Source organism: Poeciliopsis prolifica, unplaced genomic scaffold (assembly GCF_027474105.1).
Source record: "Poeciliopsis prolifica strain line A6 unplaced genomic scaffold, Auburn_PproV2 SCAFFOLD017, whole genome shotgun sequence".
Taxonomy (NCBI): domain Eukaryota; kingdom Metazoa; phylum Chordata; class Actinopteri; order Cyprinodontiformes; family Poeciliidae; genus Poeciliopsis; species Poeciliopsis prolifica.
Genome location: NW_026562392.1, coordinates 257,329 through 278,093, shown reverse-complemented (window position 1 = coordinate 278,093; position 20,765 = coordinate 257,329). Strand labels below are relative to the sequence as shown.

General features: G+C 38.1%; 1 protein-coding gene across 9 annotated transcripts in view; it reads left to right on the top strand.

Annotated features, from left to right (window-relative positions):
- Positions 1–20,765, top strand: part of adgrb1a (adhesion G protein-coupled receptor B1a) — a 178,769-nt gene that overhangs the window by 81,799 nt on the left and 76,205 nt on the right. For 5 of the 9 annotated variants that reach the window (XM_055041769.1, XM_055041767.1, XM_055041772.1 and 2 more), the window contains exons 3-14: positions 7,777–7,935; positions 8,650–8,757; positions 10,301–10,468; positions 10,818–10,982; positions 11,152–11,316; positions 12,017–12,181; positions 12,276–12,377; positions 12,480–12,586; positions 13,654–13,848; positions 14,719–14,787; positions 15,484–15,592; positions 17,229–17,372. In XM_055041769.1, the coding sequence (XP_054897744.1) occupies positions 7,777–7,935; positions 8,650–8,757; positions 10,301–10,468; positions 10,818–10,982; positions 11,152–11,316; positions 12,017–12,181; positions 12,276–12,377; positions 12,480–12,586; positions 13,654–13,848; positions 14,719–14,787; positions 15,484–15,592; positions 17,229–17,372 (1,656 nt within the window). The remainder of the gene's footprint in view (positions 1–7,776; positions 7,936–8,649; positions 8,758–10,300; positions 10,469–10,817; positions 10,983–11,151; positions 11,317–12,016; positions 12,182–12,275; positions 12,378–12,479; positions 12,587–13,653; positions 13,849–14,718; positions 14,788–15,483; positions 15,593–17,228; positions 17,373–20,765) is intronic. The other 4 variants (XM_055041773.1, XM_055041766.1, XM_055041770.1 and 1 more) reach the window with 3 other exon arrangements.

The window sequence follows — 20,765 nt, the reverse complement described above, 5'->3', positions numbered from 1 at the left end:
TCTTCTAAAACAGATATACATATTCACATCAACATGCCTCCTTTCTTCCATGAGTTCTATAGAAAAATTACATATTATTTATTTAAGAATAAAAATTGCTTTTTGAAACTGGTAACCATGCATTCACTTATAAATGTATCTAAGGGTTGGCAGCTGATTATACTTTGAAACTATACTGAGGATCTGTAGAATCCATAAAAATCATATGGCAGAAAATTAGATCATCTGTAGAAGATGTAAAGGATGTTAAAGCAACTTATATCAAGCAGTAGTTCTAAAGTTGGTTAGTTTTTTCAATAATTATATATTTTTTCAGGTTCCAGGGATGCATTCTACAGCTTTGGTCAAAAAGAACCTTCAAGAAAAAATAAAACTCAGTAAAATGAGATCAATCAGTATATAAATATAAGAATGAATAACAAAACATTAGCAAGCACCTTGTTGCAGTGAGAGCTGAAACAAATCACTGTCAATGTTCCTGTAAGATCTCGCCTCCTCCTTTCTATTTTTCTTTTTTTTTTAACTTCGAAAAAACGTTTCCCCTCATACAAATTTATGTGTTAGCACTCACACGCCGTTATAAAAGGGAACCAGTGAGGGTTAGATTGGGGTGAATACACACAAAGGCAACTCTGTCTTTGTGTGTACTCCTCATTGCATTCTTTCTACTGAAAGAATGCAGTGAGGCCACTGGCATATACCTTGGTATTTTTATGATAGTGCTTTTTTTTTTCCTTAACAGCTATTTTTCATTTATAGTCAAAAAAATTCTTGCAACTTTGGATCTAGAAATTTGTAATTTAGAAACCTTTTCCTTGGTTTTAGTCTTTCTGTGGTTCCGGTGTACACAGATAAACCCAAAACCATCTCTATGACTGTAGACCATGCCAGCTGCTGGACAATTTAAGTAATAACACAGTGGCTACCAGCCTTTCCCTCAAGTAAGAAACCAAACTTTGCATATATAGCAACTTTCACAGACCAGAAACCACAAAGTGCTTTACAAAATATAAGACATAAAGACACAATAGCTAAAACAGAAGGAGAGATAAAACATCATAGATGTGAAAAAGATGTGATTAAAGTAAAAAATGTGTAGTTTTTTTGTAATATAATTTTTCTCCCCAAGAAGATATTTCATTTTGTCAAATCCTTTTAATTTTTATCTCAAACCTGTCTATTGAACACTTATCTTCATGTCATAATACTTTCAACCATGTTGTACTCTCTTCCTATCTGCTTTCTTATTACAAATGAAATCTTGGAACCCTTAGCCAGGATCTACAATAAAAAACAAGAAAAAAATATGAGTTTTTTATTAAGATTCTGAAACATGCTGGTGAAAAAGAAGGCTGACCGATTCAATCTCACTGACCGAGATTCAGATTACATAATTTACACATTAAGCAGTACATAGTAAGCCCAACAGAATAAACCTTCATTGAGGCAAATAAGGTGATGAACAAAGACATCTGAAATGACATACACAACTGACTCATCATTGTATAGGGTTTTCTTCTTCACATGTTTTAACTTTTGAAAATCATGTTTTGTGCAGTGATATTAAATTGTATTTTCAGGTTTTTTATGATGTAAATTTTGTAGTACTTTCTGCTTTGAATTTAGGAAAAAAATCGCTGAAGTTGGTCTGTTACCAATGGACACTTAGCTGACTTTAAAAACTGTTCTGGTCAGAAATAATTTTTCTGTCTATGCTAAAACATGGAATGACATTCCACAACACATTAAGTCATTCCTAATATTAGCAGTTTTAAAGAGCACTCGTGCGCATCATTTGCTGGACACCTATTTGAGCTGCATCAATCTTCAGTGCACTGTATGATTTGCAGAGACATATGCACCAAAACAACAACAAATGGATACAAGTGTGCCCAATTCACCACACTTTCCTGTAGTTCCAAAAGATTTAAGCCAGGGATCTGAAACCTACACAGAGCCACATATGGCTCTGTGGAATGTCTTCAACGACAGGTCCCAGAGGAAAATTTATCCAAATTATTTTATTTTTTTAAGAATGACCTATTTCCTAGAAGAAATGTATCAAGACAATGTAACATTTGTGACTCTAAATGAGTTTATTATCCAGACTGAAATAAAGAATGCTTAGATCACACCACTGATCTAAGCGATAGCAGTATTTTCATTGGCTGGGGATGATTTTGTCTACATACTTTATTAACATGCCTACCAGAGACATTGTTTTGTTTGGCACGGTAACCATTTCAACTTTTTTGTGTTCCAGATGCCGTAAGAAATACAGATTAATTCAAAAGTATGTGACAAATAGTAATCTGCTAGCTATAACACTTCATAGTTTGAAATAATACATTTATAATATTTCTAAATGAAACATTTTTCAAACATGCAATTTGTGATGGTGCCCAGGCACCGTCAATTTGTGACGGTGCATGGGCACCGTCAATTTGCCCATGCACATTTATAATGTGCATGGGCAAACCGTCAATTAATTAGATTAATAATTAAATTATTATTAATTTCATTATTGATTATTGAAATCATTATAATTTCATTAATTATTATTAATGAAAACAATAATAATAATAATGACAATACAGACCTTTGGGCACTTAAATAACTTATATACATCAGTCATATTATACTCATGGTTCTGGCATGTTGGGATGACAAATAGCTGCAGAAGAGATTTGTCTGCGTGCACGTGCATGTGTGTAGGTTTGATTCTTTGCACTGAATCGAATGCTCTTCACGGTGACCTCTCTCATCCCAATCTCATCTCTGAAGAAGATTGATTTGCGAGTAATTAAAACTGTGTGCATCTGGATGTGGGCCAACTTCATGTTCTATTCATGCAGATTAATACATATTTGTCGTTGCCTGTGGGGGCTTAAAGACATCTGTCTGTGCCATTAAACATTTATGAGCTTGGAGGACACAGGCGGGGAGAGAGTTGTTCGGCAGCACTTTGCTCCATCCTCCTCATATCAGCACACATCTTAATGGTGAACATTAAATCAGAATAGCTAAACAGGGAATTTGACTATGACAATAGCATTCATCACACCATGGTTCTAAAGAAAAAAAATAACTCCTCTCAGATACTTTTTCACTGCAAGATACCATCAGTCGGTGATGCTTATTTCATGCTGTCGCAGGTAAGTTTTCAAAGTATTTACTCACACAGCCTTATCCTCTCAATCTGCTTTGATGATTGCTTTAATGTATTTGCAACAAAAGAGATTTTTTTATGTGTTCTTTGATAGTATTTGGACACTAGGATACGATAGATGGTAACTCCTGAATTTTCTCAGCCTGGCCTCAGTTGGTGTGGGTAATGTTGGGTAACGGAACATCGGCGGGTATGTACTTCTATTCAATATAGAAGGGTATTATATAACCAATTTGCACATGTTATGTGTTCTCACATCTAAGGCTGTGTGTGCTATGAACAGAGTCCATTATCAAGTGATTACCTTTATAATTAGCATTATCACAGAGGCTTCTTTCATAGTGGAATACCCATGCTAATGACTGAAGTTAGCATGGGTATACCTCAGAAACACTTCTTTTTTAATGGACGCTTTTAAATAAAATATCTTTATGGCAAAGATATTTACCTTTTTCCTGATTGAACAGCATTTCTTAAAATTAGAGGAAATTTGTACACTGACAAAACAGCTGCACATCCAGAAGTCCCAATCTGTCAACTCAGGAAATAATTGCTCCCACTCTTTTAGGAAAAGAAACTGTGTTCTAACAGTTGTGTTCATTCACTATGTTTATATGGTCCCAGCCCCTTTCTTCAGAGACTACATGGGTTCCTGACTGGAAACACATCAGGAGACCACTTTTTTCAGTAACGAGTACTCTAATGCGTTGCTATTTCCAATCCAGTAGTCAGACTACAACTGCATTTGTAGTAGTCTACAAATGAAGTAGACAGTTACTTGTCGAAATCACTTTACGTCACTATCTTCTTTTGTTATTTAATTGTATTCCGTCTACGGGTCTTGTCGAGTGACCAACATCTTTATCCAACTGTATCAGCAGCAGAAGAAATGTAAACAATGGAGGGAGATGTGCATTTTGTTGGTGTGAAAACAGGAACTATTTTGAATTATTATTATTATTAGAGGCTATTTTTTTAAGTCGCTTGCAAATTTAATGAGTCACGGATTGCATCTTTTTGGGCTCATTTAGGCTTGGAAATAAGTAGAGACTCATAATAAATCCCAGAATTTGTCCGCTATTAAGGTAGTATTAGTTAGACTCTCCCTGTCCATAATTTCCCGGATGATCCGTCCCGCTGTGTCTTTATTAATGTCATCTTAATATATTACCTGTGAATTATGTTGAACTATCCAGAAAATTGGAAACATCAAGACTAATCTGAACAATGCAATGAAAGTGAAAAAAGCCACAAATGAGTGAATACATAAAGTTGTGCAACTAAACCCCATTTTAATTATTAATATTTATATAAATATCACAAATCTGTGCAGCAGCCTTTTGAATGGACCTTACCACAAGGGCCGCGTTCCATTGGCTGATGCCCATTCTACATCATAGCATGGCTACCACATGCGTGGCTGCCTCACAAACGCAAGCTAATGTACATGCATTAGTAAACACAAGTTTTCACATCAACAATCGAAAAAGAATGGTTCTCTATTGCCTGTACTGGTGATGTCAGGTATCCTGATCATATTTGTGGAAATAAAATTCACAGATTTCTAAAATCAGAATCAGAATGCCTTTCTTGGAGCAAAGCTTGTGCATGACCACATGAGCAACTCAACCTTTGTAGGATCAACAACAAAGGAGTGTGTGCTGGTGTAAATATCATTTATTTGCTTTATTTCTATCTGTAAAAAAGAAAATCAATAATAAACACACCCATCATGAACACCTTTTAACTAAGTACAGCATAACGGCAGTATGCAGTATACTAATTCTACACCTTGAGGCCTACCTGCTACACAGTCTTACATTAGCTAAACAGATCGATATGCAATGTGTATCTGACATACATTCAAGATTTTATTTTAGCAGAAAAGGCTTTGAACTAAACTGTTGCTCTTGTTAGCCACTCTAGCACCGAGTACAGTACCAGGACTGGGCACACTCAAACATTTACCAACAAACCACAGGATTCACCCTCTGATTTCAAAAGTAACCTACAAAACGATGAATGCCCAACTTACCCAGGTTGCAAGAACAATAAGCATCTGTAATCTTGTCCACGGCTATATTGATGCTATGTTTTCCTCATCGACCGAAATGCTGTGATGTGCACAATGTTGGAGGCATCGAGTAGCTCAAACACCTTGATGTCATCCAAAAAAGATGACCTGAACTTGTTAGTTCCTCTGGCCATTGTTGTAGATGATATTTGGTGAAAATCCAGCAGAAGTGATGTGCTAATCGACTCAGAAATACACTATGAGTCCAAGTGGAAGACCCCATGTTTACATAGAAACAAAGCGCCAACGCTTTGTTTGAGACTGAAGGCCATGTGAGATTTTCGAGGTAGGTTGTGGGTGGAGCTTGGTAAGGTCCATTGCAGAGCAGCAGGAGGAGCTTTGTGTGTTGCGCTCTGACACCAAACACAGGGCTGTAACGCAGAACCTGGAGGCTGGGACAGGGATGTGGGCTTTAAAATGCTTCTTAGAGTTTTCCAGACAATAAAAACACAGAAACACACACATTACTGACATTTTGTTTTTGTTTTTGTTTTTTAACTGTTTTAATCATTGAAAAAGCTCCTCTTTTATTCAAAAGGCCTTATGAGTGGAGATACATTGCTGATGTTACCATTATAAAATAACTTGCAATTAAGTATTGGGAAAGATCAATGTAATTTTCACAGGTGGTGGAGCGTTGTTGTCAGCAGCTGCTGAAAGTAACTTAAAAAGTTACTTTTAATATAACTTAGTTACTTTCCAAATCAATTAGTCAGTAATCTAACTAAATTACTTTTTCAAGGAATAATCAGTAATTTGATTGAAGTTGCTTTTTCAAGTAACTACACCATCACTGGTCACTGACTGGATAGGGGTGGGTTGGTTGTGTGACAAGAGCAACTCCCTTACAAGGATCAGTTCTAACATTTGTAAAAACTCGCAATACTAATGTGCTAAGAAAAATGGCAACACTGCAAATAGATTTGGTTTGTGGGGTAATGACAAGATGCAAGATAAACCCAGCATAAGTTTTTTTCACTTGTGCTGCATTCATGTCGAATGTTATTGCCACATTGCAAGGGTCCACTCTGCTAGGATGACCCCACTCACACAGAGCTGGTATTCAAGTGCAACTGAAAATATTCTTAACCATGTAGACATAAACTTCACTGAGTAGGTTCTAGTGGAAAAGAGTCAAAGGAACTGTCTTTTTGTCTGATTCTTCATCTTGAGCTGTGAATCTCTTCCACAGTCATCTCAGAATTCTTCCATGATTCTCTAAACAATGTTCTCCTCTCTGTTTTGGTGAAAGGGATGCTCTGGTAGGTTTGTAGTTTCTCAAACAAATCCTACATTTAACCTATCTGCTGTGTTCCTTGGTTTGTGTCATGATTTATTTAGCTCGGTAAAGCTACATGAGCAGAACACACTCGGGAGACAGATGAAAGTTCAATGAGATTTATTTACAACAGTGTAGAATGTGAATGACAGGAGGGAATCCGGGGGTTGGACACTAAGGAGGGAAATGGGAACAGGACCAAGGGGGGTGGGGGGTTCTCCTGGGAAGGAAGATTGATGTGAGAACAGGGTGACGTATGGAATTATCTTAGGAGTTCTCGACCTTACTTGCCGTTGCAGAGAGCGGAGTGAAAGGGAACAGGTAAGTCGTGGATTGGAGGTAGACAAAGTAGGAAAACAGACGGCTGCGTCGTAGGAGGGCGGACAGGTGAGACTGGTTACAGGAGCCACACGGAAGATCAGGCCACATGGTCTCGATGGGCCTCCTGGCCAACGAGGAATCCAGGTGGAACAAAATGCGGGGAGCACACGGAGACAGGACCTGAAGGCGAGTGAAAAGGAGATGTTAGAAAACAGATCAGGTTGGTCTGAGGTTAGCTTAGCAACTGGATCTACCATAGGCGAGCAACAATCTGGCACTGGAGTGTCGGTGTGATCCTCATGGGGAGAAATACTCCTCCCCATGAGGTAAGTGGCCACAGGTGTGCAGGAGGACCAACCAGTCACGCCCTCCTCAGTGTCTCACGATGCCCCCTGGAGGAGAAAGCTGAAGGAGCACCTCCAGACCTCCAGATCCACAACAGTTTGTTCACTAATGCTGTCCAATAAACCGCTGAAACCTTCATAGCTGTATTTAGGTGGAGAGAAGTATACACACGAGGACTCTATTTACTGGCTATATACTGTGAAGGCAGGATTGCACAGTAATTTAAGAATATCAGATTAGACAAGCAGGAATGTGAATTTAGGGTCTAATTTCTTGTGAAAAAATGCTGAAAGCCATGTTTCATTGTTTTTAAGTTTAACTAATGGCTAATATAAGTTAAAATAGCAAAAACCATTCTACAGTACCACTGTGTTGTGTGAAACATTACACAGTCTGTCAGTTTGTTGCAATTACAATGTTTGCTTCAGAGTGTAAGAAGAACATATATATTAATTTAATCATTCCACAAAAAATAAACTGTTTTAATTTTATTTATAAAAGCTGTTGTCATTTAGCTCACATGTAGTGTTGACAGTACTGCAGTCTTTTAACAGTGACTGTATCTGTTGGCTGTGTTTGTGTCTGCAGGAGGTTGGACTGTGTGGGGTCGCTGGGGCCAGTGCAGCAGTGAATGTGGTGGAGGAATCCAAACCCGAGCTCGGACCTGCCAGTCGCCTCCAGAGGAGTCTTTCCTGTGTGAGGGCGTAGTGGAGGAAGGTCGCCCTTGCAACTCCCAGTCGTGCACAGGTTAGCTCTTCCCAATGACTTTGGTTCTGTCCACCAATGAAACTTTGTGTTCGTTGGACATTTTAAAGATATTCTACGCTTGCCCTTCCTTTCCTACTAACTTATTCTTCTGTTCTGTATCTTATTGATGTGATTCAGTATTTTGAATTAAGGAGTGCATGTTGGAAAGGGGACTTTGATCGATGAAAATAAGAAAACCTGCATGGTCAACTGGTTTTTTTGGTCAATAATGCAAAGACCAAATTATTTCAAAATCCTAACATCCTCAAATGGCTAAAGTGACTCAATCAGTGAGCATCTGGGTGCTTTATTGGTAATTAGAGTCTATTTACCAAGAAGTATTAATGCTTTCACTGAAATGTTTGACAGCTTAAAACTTATTTTCATCTGGGCAGAACAATTGTTGCATTTCTCTGTCTCAAGAAGTCATGGCTGCAGCTGTGATGGGTTTAAGTGTATTTTTGTACTTAGTCAGACCATCAGAGGCACTTCAAGACTCTGAACAGCATTTTACAACAACTGAAAGAAATTGTCAGCACACAGGAACATCACATAAACACTAATAGCACAACACAAGTCCCAAGTTTGGCTGATGCTGTTCTGGGTGACCAATCACGTCACGGTTGTTCCCCAAATATAAGCCGTCAATGAAGGAGCTCTGGTTGCTAACCCCGCCCCTCCTCCCCCTCCTGGCCTTGCCTCGTCCTCCTTTAGGCAAAGGTCGCCATCTCTCTCGCAGCCAGTCTCTCCGCTCGGTGGACAACCCCAAGCGTGATGACACAGACAAGTCTCCCCGCAACGGACAGCAGAGTCCTCAAGAAGGTAAGACAACGGGACGCAGAGGGATCCCATGCATCAGTCACTGTGGCAGCTTGGGTGACCAGTTTACTTTTACAACATACGGTGTGACACACTTCAAACATACACATCTATCAAAATCTCCCACAGCACTGCCTTGTCCACAGTGGACTACTTCCAACATGTACCCTAACTGAACATAGAAAAAAACTGAAAGAAACAACACTGTGTACTCTCTGTAAAATATGAAATCAAACTGAGTTGCTGCTCTCTGATAAAGTGATGCTGCACCAAAGTAAAAAAAATAAATTACATAAAGGAATAGTTCAACAAATTTTACTGGTAATCAGTCTATGATTGAAACAGAAGATACTGTATTATTACTATATTGGTGATATATGTAAATACAAGGAAAGAATAGTTACTTTACCATGTATTCATTTTACAGAACATAGAAATTATATGTTGCAAGAAAATATCAAGCAAGTAAATCCTAAAGTGTACACAAGATCCATGTACATATCCTCCACCCTATGCACATACATCCACACACAGATACATTCAAATGTGAAAAACCATTTCGAAAACAAACTACAACACTGTTCATGTTGAAAAAGAAACCAAAGTTGCAGGCCTGAATGTAAAGACCCTTTGCCAAGATATTTTCTGGGAATAGAGATTTAAACCAAAATTACCCATTCCTAAAGTAATTATAAACCATAAAGTGACTCAAAGTTTATAAGTTCTAACTGTCATGATTTTGGAGGGGTTTTTTATCATGGGATTTTGTTTTCCATAGGGTTGTTATTCTTAGTCTTTGGTTATTTATCTGTGGGTTTACTTCCAACAATATTCCAGAGATTTTTTATTTTGAGTGAGGCATCACTTTAATGTGCTTAGCTTCCCACTTCCTGTTAGCTTTTCTTTTCTCACAACCCGACTGTGATTCCTCAGGCTTCTCTAATTGGTTCAGTGATCCATCTAATTGGCAGTTTCTGAATGTAACAGTATGAATGACATATCCTAAGGCGATGGCATTCACTTTTACATAGAGTCAATGCAAAGGATATGACATCTGAGCCTAACAAATAACAAGCAGATCCAGTGCTGGGCTCCATTTCAGGGGTCGCTTGTTTGAGGGGAGCTATGTGTGAATTTGGACAAAGAAGGTTAGCCTTTACCTGTTGCAACAAGACAGGACAGTATTTAAAAAATTACTTGTAGCCTCCTAAACAATTCTTTATCTTGTCCTTTAGAATGATCAACAGTACTATTTAGAAGACCGATCATCTTAAAGGACTGCAAGTTCAAGCTACCATGAGAAAACCCATCTGTCAACCTCATTTGTCTTTGAAGAAGACAACTTTATTCAATATTCAGGAAATCTTAGGTGTTCAATAAAAGCGGCCCCTTGAAGTGTGGCACGGACATAATTTACCTTTTAATACACAGCCCTTCTTTTTTTGGCCCCGGAGGCTGAATCCTGCATGTTAAACAGTTGTGGACCTTTCCTTTTCTTTCTTTTCCTCCCAATCCTTCCATTCTTTACCTATTCCATCTTGCTCAGTAGAATCAACTTCAGGTGAGGAGTGGTCATCCTGGAGTGTGTGTTCTGCCACCTGCGGGGAAGGCTGGCAGAGTCGCACTCGTTTCTGTGTGTCCTCCTCCTACAGCACCCATTGTAGCGGGCCACTGCGAGAGCAGAGACCTTGCAACACCTCAGCAATTTGTCCAGGTGAGCCTCTCCCTTACCCCTACCAGATCCTCCTCACGTTCCGCAGTCACCCGCACCTGTCTCCTTCCAGCGCTCAGTCCTCTCCCTGACCATGTATTATCCATAGAAGACCCTCTAGATACCACTCTTATTAGCCACTCTATCAACAGATCAGGTTTCAAAGGGTGCTCAGTCTCTTATGGAAAGAGACAGCTGGTGGAGGTCCTAGAAACAATAGCCTTAAAATCAAACCCACAGTGGAGTAACAGATGGGTCACCTGTCACTGTGATGTTTCTTAGTTTACAATTTGTAAAATGGATGGACTGTACATCGGTCTTCTAAGTCACATGATAGTTGCTCTGATTGCAGTTCATGGCACATGGGATGAGTGGTCACCGTGGAGTTTGTGTTCATCCACCTGTGGCCGAGGTTACAGGGCCCGAACAAGAACTTGTTCCCCCCCGCAGTTTGAGGGAAAACCTTGTGATGGACCAGAGAAGCAGACCAAATTCTGCAACATAGCCGTCTGTCCAGGTAAGCATGACCCATCAACCAATGACCCAATAATGTTGACATCCTCATAGATCACAATCAAGCAAACCCTCTCAGTTTGCTTAGCTGTGAATAATATCCCGGCTTATGAACACTGTGGTTGGTCACACTCTTTGTCCTCGCTTGTTGCTGTGGCCCTGCCGGTTCCCAGTTGATGGGGTCTGGAATGAGTGGTCCAGCTGGAGCTCCTGCTCTGCGACATGTTCCAATGGGACGATGCAGAGAACCAGGGAATGCAATGGCCCCTCTTATGGAGGCTCGGAGTGCAGGGGAGAGTGGCTGGAGACGGTTGACTGTTTCCTGCGGAATTGTCCAGGTATGATCAATTGTTGCAGAATGTGTCTTTCACTCTGCAGTTAACAAACTGACTTTTCCAATTAAAAATAAGCTTTAGCCTTCTAATGGTTTGTATTTTGTTTTTAAACTCAGTCTATTAAAGGAGCAGTGTTATGTCAAATCAACTTTTATGAGCTCTACGTTTGCTAGAATCTTATTCTCTAATCAGAAATATACCTGGCGTTTTAGCTTAATTCTTTTATTAATATTTGATAAATCCTTTAATTTCCCATGGCAACTGTTCTGCTGTGCAAATGGCTGTGTGGAACTAGCATTCCCTTTGAAATGCAGCTCCTCCTTGGAGCTGCTTTTTCCAAGCTTCAGCCTCACAGTGCATGCCTCGCCACGACGCCCCCACTCAGCTCCTTCAGCCTAGGCTGCAGCAATTAGCAAACACTAATTTAATAGAGGAGTGAAGTTTTGTGGACTTGCTGGAGGTGGAGTTTCAGCAAAGATCAAGCGTTTTTAAGGAGACAGAGGCTTAATTTCAAGGCATTAAATTACAAAGCCAAATTTTCTTTGTCATATGTATATGTAGTTGGATAGTTATGTGATTGTGTTGCAAAATTCCATTGTTTGTCTGGAAAATACATAATTCTGCCCCTTTAAGAGAATTTAATTGAATTTTTACTCTGGAATTTACTGTAGTAAACAACATTTCATGTTGTGTTGATTGTTAGTGGATGGGAAGTGGCAGCCTTGGTCCTTGTGGTCAGGCTGCTCAAAAACCTGTGGAGGGGGGACGCAGCAGAGGAATAGGGTTTGTTATGGGCCCTTTTTTGAAGGACAGGATTGTCCTGGAGAGAGACAACAAATCCGTCACTGCAATGAAAAGAGATGCCCAGGTGACTGTACAGAAAAATTTCTATCTGAAATGTGCACATACATTTTCTCACGTCAGTGTGACTGACAGTTTATTTATCTTTCTGTTGCAAACAGCACCTCATGAGATATGTGATGAGGACAATTTCTCTAAGGTTGTGTGGAAGATGACTCCTGCCGGGGATACAGCAGCAGTACAATGTGATCCCAATGCCACAGGTGAGCTTCCATCTTCCATGCATTCACACAAGATTCTATTTAGAGAAATTGCATGACAGAGTCCTCAGTGCTCAGCTGAACTTCTGTGTGTCCTCCACACAGGGGTTATCCTGCGTCGCTGCTCTTTGGATGAAGAGGGGATTGCCTATTGGGAAAATCCCACCTATATGAAATGCATTTCCAATGACTATCGTAATATACAAACCTTGGTAAGCAGTAAATCTATTTTCATTTGAATTGTTTGGGTTTTTTTTCTCCTCCAGGGTTTTTTTTTTTTTTGGGGGGGTGCTGGGTGGGGGGCTGACAGGAAGAGGGTAAGGAGAGGGGGAAGACATGCGGCAAATATCATCAGGTCCGGGAGTCGAACCCGTGACGGTTGCGTCGACGACTAAAGGCCTGCAAGTGTGCGTCACGCTATCCCCTACGCCACCACAACACGTCCTCATTTGACTTGTTTAAAACAGTTTGTGATCTGTGAAAGCTTTATTTTTTTTAAACAACATATTGAAATGGTCCCTTTGTTTCTTTTCCACAAATGTGCATACATTTTAAATTAAGGAATATCTCCTTCATGTAATGGTATCCAGGTCTGATTCGGTATTTTAATTCTTAATCTACAGGAGAGTGAGGACAGTGCAGCCATGATAAAACCTGTGAAATTTGCCTTGGGTTTACAGCCAATAGGTTCCCCAGAAGCAAATGTTAGCTTTGATGGCATTAGCATCGAATTATTAGACGGTTCCCACACTCTCAGGGTGCTCACAAATTATTTGAAAATTTTTTTTTTTCTGAGATTTATTTTTCTACCGAGCACCCAAAACTTTCTCTTTTTTGTACTATGTACTTATCAGAATAACATGGCAACTCTAGAACTATGGTACTTTCTTTTTTAATTCAAAATAAGAGTTTCAGACTGAGACATGGTAACTTAAAGCACACAATTTTATATCTGGGCTTCATCTTACTAGCTTACACTTACTTCTTTAGATGTACATTTTGATAGATGTCACTGACAATACGGTAATATTTAATGATAAGATTTTGTTGGACAATATTTCATTACCTGAGTAGGGGTGGGCTTTAATAAGTTTGTGCTTTTACCCACTCCTTTGAACGTTCTTTGTTTATATGGCATTGCTGTAATTTTTTTGTAACTTGACGCATTCGATAAACTTCAAAAATAGAAAAAAACATCCCCATGCTTTACAAATCACAAACTATATGAGATGCCCCAAAAAGAAATAACAGATAAACTAACAGAAACTTTCTCCATCAGACTCGGGATCACTTGTCCAAAGCACAGCGTGGTCTTGTGGGAGATGGAGTTTCAGAAGTGATGAACAAGCTGAGGATGACATCTGATGATGGAACAAGCTACAGCGGTGATCTGTTGGCTATCCTGGACGTACTGAAGAACATGACAGAAATCTTTAGGAGGGCATACTACAGCCCCACCAGTGCAGACATGAGGGTAATTTTGGGGAGTTTTCACATTTCACCTCTGAATGTAGAAATGCTTAGAGTTAGAATTAAATTTGAAACATGTTTAGTTATTTTGGGTTCTTCTATCTTGTTTTGTAGTTCAGTTTCTGAACATATATCTCATGTATGCAGAGAGCTAGTCCCAGAGTTGATGGAAAAATTGTGAAAACTGAATGTTTCTGTTTGAATTCTGTAAGACGTTAGAGGTAAGGGCCATTTACTGCATGAGGTTTTCAACCTTAGACAGTGAAGGAGACGTGGGATTTTGACTATTAATTGAGAATGTAACCATTTCTATTATGCCAATTAAACATTATTCACACAACGTCAAATCTAAAAGCACCAACAGTCAATATTTTGCTTTTCTGTACTTTATAATTAATCAATTTAAATGTCTTAAATGTTCTTGTAATTCATATCCACCAAGTATTAATCCATGACTATCTTGGAACAACTCTGTGGCCTCAGTTTGAAGACACTGTTGCTGTATGTTAGTGTCATGACTGCTATGACATGCTAACAGTTTGATATCCAAGATGGCAAAGCAGCCTACAACAAAATTTGATAGGATTTGATGCATGTTGTAACGTACGAAAAGAAAATACAAACGCACTTCTCAAGGGAACAAAGTGGCTAAAGAATCATATATTTTGACCGACTTAAGGTTGGTCCACATTCATTAGTTGGTTTTTGTTTCAGGATTGTGTACTGTAGGAATATAATTGGACATTGTTGAAGGTAGTGTTATTACCTTTTGGAGTTCCAAGTAAGACCAGATAGTGGGGCATAAATCTTAAACATACTTAAAAAATACATTTCAACCTGAGTGATTGAAAAACATTTCATTTTTGTTTCGTAGAACTTTGTGCAGACAGTGAGCAATCTGCTGATGGAAGAGAACCGGGACAGATGGGAAGAAGCACAACTGGTGAGAACCACCCTCTCTCAAACAGTTTTGCTTTGTTTGTAATTTCCTTCCCCGTTGAACTCTGTCTTCAGTAATGACAACCCTAAAGCTGATGAGTGAAACTATGTCAGAACAGCCCACCTGTGTCTTTTCAGACAGAAAGTGTTGAGGAGAAAGGACAGATGAGAAGATAGAAATAGCTTTAGCTAATGAGGAACTGACTCAAGGCAAACACCCACTCCTCCATCTGCTGCATCCATCAGTATACAGGTGGCTGTGCCAGGACTGTCACCATGCAGGTGGAGGAGAAGCATTTAATAAACCAGCTAGGTTTCTTAAACCATTTCATAAGCCAGTTTTTATTTTTCTAAAGCAAAAGTCGACCAAAGAATTCAGCATAAACCATCATTTGTTTAAGCTCGGTTTAAATGACATGTATCTATTACTCTTAAATCTGGGGAAAAATAAATCTCATTGCAGACTGAGACAAATGTTAAATAAAACACCTCTAACACTGGAAACATATAGCTATTAACGCGAACAATTGTACAAAGTGAAGGTAAAGCTGGTTGCAGTCTGGTGTGAGACACAGCATGGTTCTCAATCAACAAGCAACAGTGGTATTTTGTGTGTTTTATACTTAAGCAGCAGCTAAGAATATTCATCTCATATTCCTTATCTTTTCCTTCTTTCCAACTCTCGTGTCTGTTTTCTCAGTTGGGCTCCAACATCAAGGAGCTGTTCCGTCTCATGGAGGACTTTGTGGACGTCATTGGCTTAAGGATGAAAGAGTTCCGTGACCTGTATGAAGTCACCGATAACCTAGGTTAGTTTCAATTTCACACATTATATCTGTCTATCAAAAGCATCTTCTTTTTGCTGCTTTTCTTTCTCTAAAAACTTCTGTTTGAAAAATATCCCCTGACATAATATCACCTGACTTAAAACAAAATTCCTGAAACAATGTTGTGCAGTTAAGAACTCATTCACTGTTAGAGCTAACAGCAATGGCTTTAATGAAAATAAATCAATTTATTTTCACAAAAATTAGTTTTATTTTAAAGAAAATAAATTGATTTATTTTAATCAATTGACGTATTTATATTTCATTTGCATCACAGTCCTGTGTAACACATTTATTATAAAGATATTTTTAGTCTCAAGACAAAGTGAACCTGAGCTTGAGTTTCAATTTTAGACTTTTAATTTATCAAAACATCAGAAAATGTTTACTCAGTTGTTTTCTTTAAGTGGATCACTGGCTGACTGTGATAGGCTGAGTGTTGCTTTTTGTGTGTTATGGAATGAACAGGTGTGTTAAAACAACACTTTGTTGTTGAAATTGAAAGGCTCAGAGGAGTGATCTGATGTGTGACCTATCCGTTGTAATGTTGGCTGATCTGTGAGATCGTAGGAAAGTTTGCTTGATTTAGATTAGAATGTTTGTTTTCATTTTTCTCTTGTTTCAGTTGTATTTTCTTTCTTATGGAGAAACACTTTATTTTGCATTCTATTTTACTTTTACACTATGTTCTGCTTGTATCGCAGAAAATAGCGATACAAGCAGAATGGTGAGGAATTATGTTTCCTTTAAGATTTTGAATCCAAATTTACAACTACCTGCTGTTTTTCTGCATTACCTATTGGCTACAGATGTTCAACTTTTCATTTAAAAAGGCATGAACATGAAATAATCCTCACAGAGGCCGCTGGTTACTTTTACCTCTAGATAAAAACTTGATCTCGACTGGAGGAGTACATGTGGGATTGAGCCATCAGAAGAGTCGTGTTTAGCTCAGTGTCTGGAGCTGGCTGACCTCTCCTCCTCCTATATATTAAACATGAGCCATGCTATGTAAAGGATGCTTCACTCCTCCAAGAATATTCCACACTGTCATTAAAGTTTTTACTTTTACTCTCATAAAAGAAGTCAAGCTATAAAGAATGTAATTAGTCAGATATGTCCAGAACAGGTTTGTTTGTCAGTATACTAGCCTCTTTCAAACAAAGATCTCTTGCATTTATTTATTTATTTATTCATGAATAAAAAATCATAAATAAAAATTTGCATTTTTGGCTTATTTTTCCTGTGTATTCTAACCTGTTCACAAACTTGATAAAGGGCCCTACCCCAAGTTTTTACAGTCCCTGACATGCACTTTTTAATCCATGAAAACTTGAAGATCCCTCTAAAAACGTTTAGAGGGATAAGAAAAAAAAAACTTTTTAATTGATCAGAAAAATCTTTTATCTTTCTCACCAAAATACTTGAAGAGAACGGGGTAGAAGCAGGCTGTCATCTCCCAGGCTCAGATTTAATGCAGCTTGTACCCAGGAGATGTTATGATTCAGTTCAGTTCAACAATAATCCTAATAATGTGTTGAAAGAGAGAGTGCTGACTTTTATAGCAATGTTGAAATTTTTGAAGGCTTACATACAGTCACTATTCTGTCGATTACAGTTTTGAGCATCCATAAGCGTCCTGTGATGGATCAGGCTGACTTCAACTTCCCTATGAAGGGCTGGAGAGGAATGGTGGACTGGGCTCGGAACTCTGAGGACAGAGTCAACATTCCAAAGAACATCCTGTCCACTGGAAAGTCTGGTAAATGCTGCTTGATGGATGCTCTTAAAAATGTAAATTCCAAACATTCTTCAAAATCTGATATCAGATAACTGATAACTCTGTTAAACAGAGAGCTTAACAGAGTTTTATCTCAAATACAGTCTACCCTGTATTTGAGAGCAGAACTACGTGTGTGTTTCTTTGTATGTGTTTGTCAGCACAGAAAAGTAGACACATAGTGACAATTAGATAATTTGTAAAACAGTGTTTACATCTATTAATCTGCAGAACAAAGCCCCCCACTTAGATAAACGCTTGGATTTAGTGTTGCACATAAAACATGCAGGAGAATGGAAGGATTCTACGTCAACCACTGCTCTGTGGCTGCAGAACAAAGGCTTGTTGTCTTCCAAAAATATTTTTTTAAAGATGTTAACACAAAGCCTGCCTGCATGCCTTCACAATCTGATGACACTGAAATGCAAATAGCAGCATTCAGATGCTTATTCTTGCTAACACACAAAGAGAATTATCCAAACGTGACTTTAAAGCAAACTTACTCTTACTGTGTGGGAAAATCCCATATACGTGTTTGTTAATAAATACAAACTGATGAAACTTCTCTTTGATCAAAAAAAAATTCCTTTATTAGCCCCTCGGTTTTCTCTGTGTGTAGGGTCATTATTTGATAGTCTGTTTCTTAATGCATACTCAGTTTTAATGAGGAAATCTCAGCAAGGAAACACTCCATTTGTGTTTTTTCCAAGCTTTCCAGAATAAGTTTTCACAGTTTATAAATTGGGGGGAAAATATTCTGGAAAGTTTAACAAGCGAACAATAACAGCTCCCTGAACTACAACAGTTCAGCCCGACTCTCAAAGAGATCTGGTTGAACTTAATCGAGCAGTAAGTGATGCTAGACACCTTGATATCAACTCAGTGTTGATAGTTGATATTGGTTGAGATGAAGCAACCAATCACAACAAGGTGGCAGGAGCAAACCTGGTCCCCCAGCAAATAAAATACCAAATATTCAAACAATTTGTATCATTTACTTCTAGTTAATTAAACTTTATAATCTCACCCATCTGTCTTTTATAATATACAATAGAAGTGAGTGTGACCATTGATGTACAGGCTCAATATGGAGCACTTCAGACAATATGATGCATGCTGTGCTCATGAGAAATGATAAGGTCATATTCTTTGAGAAGAACTTTAATTGAGAAATAGAATTAAGGTCAATCTTCAGGTTCAAGACACACAAACTTCAGGATATTCAGTAAAAACATATGACACATAATTTTACATCATTTTTAATATCATGCTTAGAGCTTCAACTCTTCTTGGAACACACTTCACAAGGTTTACAAGTCTGTTTCTGGGGATTTCTAACCTTTTTTTCTTAATAGGATGTTAGATGTCAGACACTGATGTTGGGCAAGAAGTCTGGCTCTCATTATTTGCTGTAATTTGGAATTAGGGTGCTTGATCAGGTTAGGTCAGGTTAGGTCAGGACTTTATGGAGTAAAATTATGTCCCTCAACACTAAACAAGTGTTTAGTGAAATGTAATAAACTGCTTTATTTCACAGACATAACAGACATTAAGAACAGTCTGCTACACTAACTGCTGGATTGTATACACCAGAGCCTATTTGAAGTAATTGGAAAACCTGAGTCCAAATTGTCATTTTTATTTTCTCAGGGCAGTCCTTGGATGAGAAGCACTGCTTTTCTTGTCATAACTTCAATCTGAGGCTAAATTATGATGCTATGAGATTCAGAAAACAAGATAAACAGGGTTATGTTATGATCAGTGATGTCATCAATGCCTTACTCTAATAAGACCCATTTTTTTCTGTAAGATATAACACTTTATTTTTATAATTTTACATAGTAAAAAACATAAATTGTTGCTTTCCTCTTGAGAAACATCTCATCTGTAACACTATGCAGAAACAAAAACATAAACAACGGAGGGAGGAGAGAGATGCATGTTGGAAATTATTATTATTATTATTATTATTATTATTATTATTATTATTGTTATTATTATTATTAACATTATTATCAGTTGGTGTCAGCTAAAAATGACAGCATCAAGGTTTGTTTTTCCCTCTGTTCTGTGACAAAGTTCTGAAAGAATGGGAGACAGAATAACAAGAGATTTCAGTACTTCACTCATGCAGCAGCTTAATGCAAAAAGGACCCTAATGAAGGATGGAGCCAATATTCGTCGATCCCAGAATATGGTTACTAGCTATTTCTGATGAACAGATCACAGTCTGTTTGAATTAGATGACACAAATATTACAACAGAAAAAATGATAACTTTTTGATTATTGTTGTACTCTATTTACATTCTTAGGAATTTATATTTATTGCGGGGGTTTTTTCTGTCATTTATAAATCTTTATCTATTGTCAGGTTCCATAGTATAAGGTCAATTTTCCAAATTATCTGGCTACAAAAGTTCAACATTGAATTTGAAAAAGACATTTGACTCAAACTGACAAAGCAAGTTCAATAGGTGATGCGAAGCAGAAAGCTGTGACAAAACATGCATGGCATGCTCTCCCACAACCACCCAAACACAAAAAAGGTTATCTTTTTTCTATTTGGGTGGTACAAAAACCAGTAAGTGAAGCTGAGTACATGAAGCTGGCCATACAGAATGTAGAGGAAATGTTGTCTTTCAACACTATTCACTCACCCTGACTCTCATGTTTAGGTTGAAGCGACCAGGACTGTTATTTAAAAAAAAAAAAAAAAAAAAAAAGCTATCAGAAATCAGGTTACTTGATGCGGAAGATTGTGAAGTTATTGTGTTAATTAATTAACCCACTAATCTTCCTTTAGGCTGGAGGTTAAGATGGATTCTCTTCATTTAACTGTGGCGTGTTAAAAGAGGGAAAAATTAAAACCATGCAGGAAACTGACCGCTGATGGGTGTATTGACTGCTCCAGAACAACTGATTGTGAAATTAATCTTTCCGTGCAAAGTAATAGACCTTTAGTGACTTTAATTACTTTACTGCTCAACACCCCAAAGGCAGACATTTTAAATGTATCTGTAAAACTAACAACCAGTTACTGACACAAGTTGGACTTCTCTGAGTCAATAATATTTGTGAAAAATTATTACTCCCTCACAGAAAAATTTTGTTTTTAATTGATTGGAACTTTCTGCATGCAGTTTTCAATTTTTACAACTTTCTTGAAAAAAAGTGTGTTTTAGTGAATCCTAATCCTTCTATGTTGACAAACTGGCAGTTTGTTTCCCATCTACTGGCCTGTCTCATTCCTTTGCTAAAGAGCACTTTTGGGTGTTTAGTGTTGAGACCCTTGAAAACAAGAAGCATACTAATGAGCCCGTCATTCCTAATCAAGAGTCAACTGGATCCAATCAGGTGCAATTAAAGGTAATTTC